The following is a 4,119-nucleotide window of genomic DNA, read 5'->3' as shown; positions in this document are numbered from 1 at the left end:
AATATTATTTTACACTCTGTAGGTCTAAATATTAATCAGACATTTATGATATTATTTTACACTCTGTACTCTCTGTACTCTCCCTGGGCTGCCACCTTATCGTGGTGAAGAGGTTTGAGTGTCCCAGTGATCCTAGGAGCTATGTGGTCGGGGGCTTCATGCCCCCCAGTAGGGTCACCCAAGGCAAACAGATCCTTGGTGAGGGATCAGACAAAGTGCAGCCCAAAGACCCCTATGATGAATACAATAAATGGACTGAGTGTTCCCTCGCCTGGACGCTGGTCACCGGGGCCCCACTCTGGAGCCAGGCCTGGAGGTGGGGCACTTTGGTGAGCGCCTGGTAGCCGGGCTTTCACCCATGGAGCTGTCAACTGACCACTACCTGATGGTGAGTTGGCTCCGTTGGTGGGGGAGGATGCTGATCAGACCTGGCAGACCCAAACATATAGTGAGGGTCTGCTGGTAACATCTGTCAGAGTCTCCCCTTAGACGGAGCTTCAACTCACACCTCCACAAGAACTTCAAACATGTTCCGGGGGAGGTGGGGGACATTGAGTCCCAGTGGGCCATGTTGGCTTACCTGAGTTGTGGCTGTAAGGTTGTCGGTGCCTGTTGTGGCGGCAACCCTCGAACCCGCTGGTGGACACCGGGGGTGAGGGATGCTGTCAGGCAGGTCTATTTGGCCTGTGAGACTCCAGAAGCAGCCGATAGGTATCGGCAGTCCAAGCGGATTGCGGCTCGGGTGGTTGCTGAGGCAAAAACTCGGGCATGGGAGGAGTTCGGAGTGGCCATGGAAAAAGACTTCCCTACGGCTTCGAGTCAATTCTGGTCCACAATCTGGCGTCTCAGGGGTAGAAAGCGGTTCACCACCAACACTATTTATGGTGAGGATGGTGCTCTGTTGACCTCAACAAGGGACGTAGTGGGTCGTGGGCGGAATACTTCAAAGACCTCCACAATCCTACTGACACGTCTTCCCCTGTTGAAGCAGAGTCTGAGGACCCTGGGTCAGACTCTCCAATCTCTGGTGCTGAGGTCATGGAGGTGGTTAAAAAGCTCCTCGGTGGCAGGGCGCCGGGGTGGATGAGATTCGCCTGGAGTTCCTTAAGGCTCTGGATGTTGTAGGGTTGTGTTGGCTTACGCGACTCTGCAATATCGCAAGGACATCGGGGGCTGTTCCCCTGGATTGGCAGACCGGGGTGGTGGTCCCCCTATTTAAAAATATAAATATGAAGGACCGCAGAGTATGTTCCAACTATAGGGGACACACTCTGAGCCTCCCTGGTAAGGTCTATTCAGGGGTCCTGGAGAGGAGGGTCCATCAGATAGTCAAATCTCGGATTCAGGAAGAGCAGTGTGGTTTTTGTCCTGGTCGTGGAACAGCAGACCAGCTCTACACCCTCAGCAGGGTCCTGGAGGGTGCATGGGAGTTCACCCAACCAGTGGTGTTTGTGGACTTGGAGAAGGCATTCAACAGTGTCCCTCAGGGACTCCTGTGGGGGGTACTCTGAGAGTATGGGGTACCAGGCTCACTGACACAGGCTGTTAGGTCCCTGTATGACCGGTGCCAGAGCTTGGTCCACATTGCTTGTAGTTAGTCGGACTCGTTTCCGGTGAGAGTTGGACTCCACCAAATGTTGTCCTTTGTCACTGATTCTGTTCATAACTTTTCTGGACAGAATTTCTAGGAGCAGCCGAGGTGTTGAGGGGATCCTTTTTGGTGACCTTAGGATCACATCTCTGCTTTTTGTGGATGATGTGGTCCTRTTGGCTTCATCAGATCCTGATCTCCAGCTCTCACTGGAGCGGTTCACAGCCGAATGTGAAGTGGCCGGGATGAGGATCAGTGCCTCCAAATCCCAGACCATGATCTTGAGCTGGAAAAAGGTATGGTGCCTTCTCCAGGTCGGGGAGGAGGTCCTGCCCCAAGTGGAGGAGTTTAAGTATCTCAGGGTCTTGTTCATGAATGAGGGAAGAATGGAGCAGGAGATCAACAGGTGGATTGGTGCTGCGTCTACAGTGATGTGGGTGTTGTACCGGTCTGTCGTGGTGAAGAGAGAGCTGAGCCAGAAGGTGAAGCTCTCAGTTTACCAGTGGGTCTACGTTCCTACCCTCATCTATGGTCAGGAGCTTTGGGTAGTGACTGAAAGAAGGAGATCACAGATCCAAGCAGCTGAAATGAGTTTCCTCTGCAGGGTGTCTGGGCTCTCCCTTAGAGATAGGCTGAGAAGCTCAGTCATCCAGGAGGGACTCAGAGTAGAGCCGCTGCTCCTCCACGTCCAGAGGAGCCAGTTGAGGTGGTTCATCTGGTCAGGATGCCTCCTGGACTCCTCCCTGGTGAGGTGTTCTGGACACGTCCCACTGGGAGGAGACCCAGAGGAAGACCCAGGACACACTGGAGGGACTATGGTTCTTAGCTGGTCTGGGAACACCTTGGGATTCCCCCAGAGGAGCTGGTCCACGTGTCTGGAGAGAGGGAAGTCTGGGTCTCTGCTGAGGCTGCTGCCCCTAAGACCTGACCCTGGATTAGCGGCAGAAAACGGACGGATGGACTCTGTAGGTCTAAATATTAATCAGAGGACAAAGTAATATTGAATAGTTTGTGTTAAATTGTAGCATGATTCAGCAGGGTGCTACACTCTGTATATATGCTCCACAAGCTATATGTTATCCATTTCAATAAATAACAGTGATTACATCGACTTTATAAGATTATTTTAATTTTAAATGGTTATATTATTAGCTTCAGTTCTGCTCAGATCACATTGAGCTAAATAAGATCAAATCTGCTGACTTGTGTTGTAAAATGAGACATTTTCCTGTTTATCTTCTGTTAATAAATCCATAACACAAACAGCTTTTCTGACATTATTTAAAACATTAAATTGATTATATAAACTGTAAAATATTATTAATAGTTTTAATGATTTCTACATTCTCAGCCCTCTTGCCTGTTTTTCTTCAGGCCTTAGTTTTTACAGCAGATCACGTGGTGTTACATCCCCAGTGTGGATGTTTGTTTTTTCAATTGAAGTAATGCTTTGTGTCTTCTTTTAGGCTCCGCCTCCTCACCTGTGTCTCTCCTGTGATTGGGTGCAGCTCCTTTGGTCTCCAGCCAGTCAATCAGCTGGGCCCTGATTAATGGCTGTGAAGCTGCTCTCCTGCACCTATAGGCCACCTGACCGCCGTACACCACTGATGGTTGTTCTTTATTTTACAAACTAAACTTGGTCAGACTGATTTTGTAGGGAGAGCTGCCTTTTGTTTAACCTTAGTTTTCTCCTGTTTGTGTGTTTGTTAGGTAAGGTTATTTTAGGTTTGTGTATTTTATTTTCATTTCAGGGTTGTTTTGTTTGATATTTTGACCTGAGCTCTCCATGAAGTCTTTGAATCAGTCTTTATAGAAAAGAAACTTAAAACATGTCAGAAAATAAACATTCTAAATGTCATTTTGACTCCTCCTCCATTGTCTAGATTTATGTTAGTCCCTTTAAACTCCCAGACCAAGCCAGGGGACGTAACACGTGGTTTCCTCTCACTCCAGCTGTTATAAACCTCCATGACCAGGTTAAAGGCTGCCCCCTGCTGGAGGCACTCAGTCCAGAACCAGTTCAGAACCTGTTCAGAACCAGCCCAGCTCCTCCAGAACAGAACCCAGACTGATCCTACCTGCTGTGCCGCGCTCTGCGATGGCGTTTCCTGCGGCGTTTGTCTCCTGGCGGCTGCGAGGTGATGGTGCCCTCGTAGATGATCTCCACACTGGGACTGCGGTCTTCTCTGGACCTCTTCCTGCTGGGGGGCACACAGAACCAGGACTCACTCTTTTCTGAACATTTTAAATCATTATTTGGTGAGGTGTTTCTCACCTCTCTTCTCGCAGAGCTCCGTTCTCCTGCTGACCCTCCTGCCTCTCCTTCTCCCTCCTCTTCCTCCGCTCCTTCCTCCTCTCCCTCCGCCGCCCCCCGTTCAGCCTCCAGGTGGGGTCCCTGGCGCTGCTGTCCAGGTGTCGGCTCTTGTACTTCCTCTTTCCGCCGGGCTTCTCTGCGTGGTGGGCGCGCTCGGCGGGGGAGCGGCTGGGCGTCGGCGGTGTGCGCTGCGGGGAGAGGCAGAGGGGGGAGG

The 4,119-nt window shown here is 50.7% G+C and overlaps 1 protein-coding gene across 1 annotated transcript in view; it reads right to left on the bottom strand.

The window, feature by feature from the left end:
- The window catches only part of LOC106536045 (soluble scavenger receptor cysteine-rich domain-containing protein SSC5D), a gene marked incomplete at its 5' end in the record, with an annotated part of 13,965 nt that extends 9,846 nt beyond the window's left edge, over positions 1 to 4,119 (bottom strand). Inside the window, 2 exon segments of the mRNA XM_014033212.1 lie at positions 3,670 to 3,792; positions 3,867 to 4,119. Of these exon segments, the coding sequence (XP_013888666.1) occupies positions 3,670 to 3,792; positions 3,867 to 4,119 (376 nt within the window).

The sequence above is a fragment of the Austrofundulus limnaeus genome, unplaced genomic scaffold, assembly GCF_001266775.1.
Source record: "Austrofundulus limnaeus strain Quisiro unplaced genomic scaffold, Austrofundulus_limnaeus-1.0 Scaffold1666, whole genome shotgun sequence".
NCBI lineage: Eukaryota > Metazoa > Chordata > Actinopteri > Cyprinodontiformes > Rivulidae > Austrofundulus > Austrofundulus limnaeus.
The sequence above is the reverse complement of the archived record's forward strand: the minus strand, read 5'-3'. Positions and strand labels throughout refer to the sequence as shown.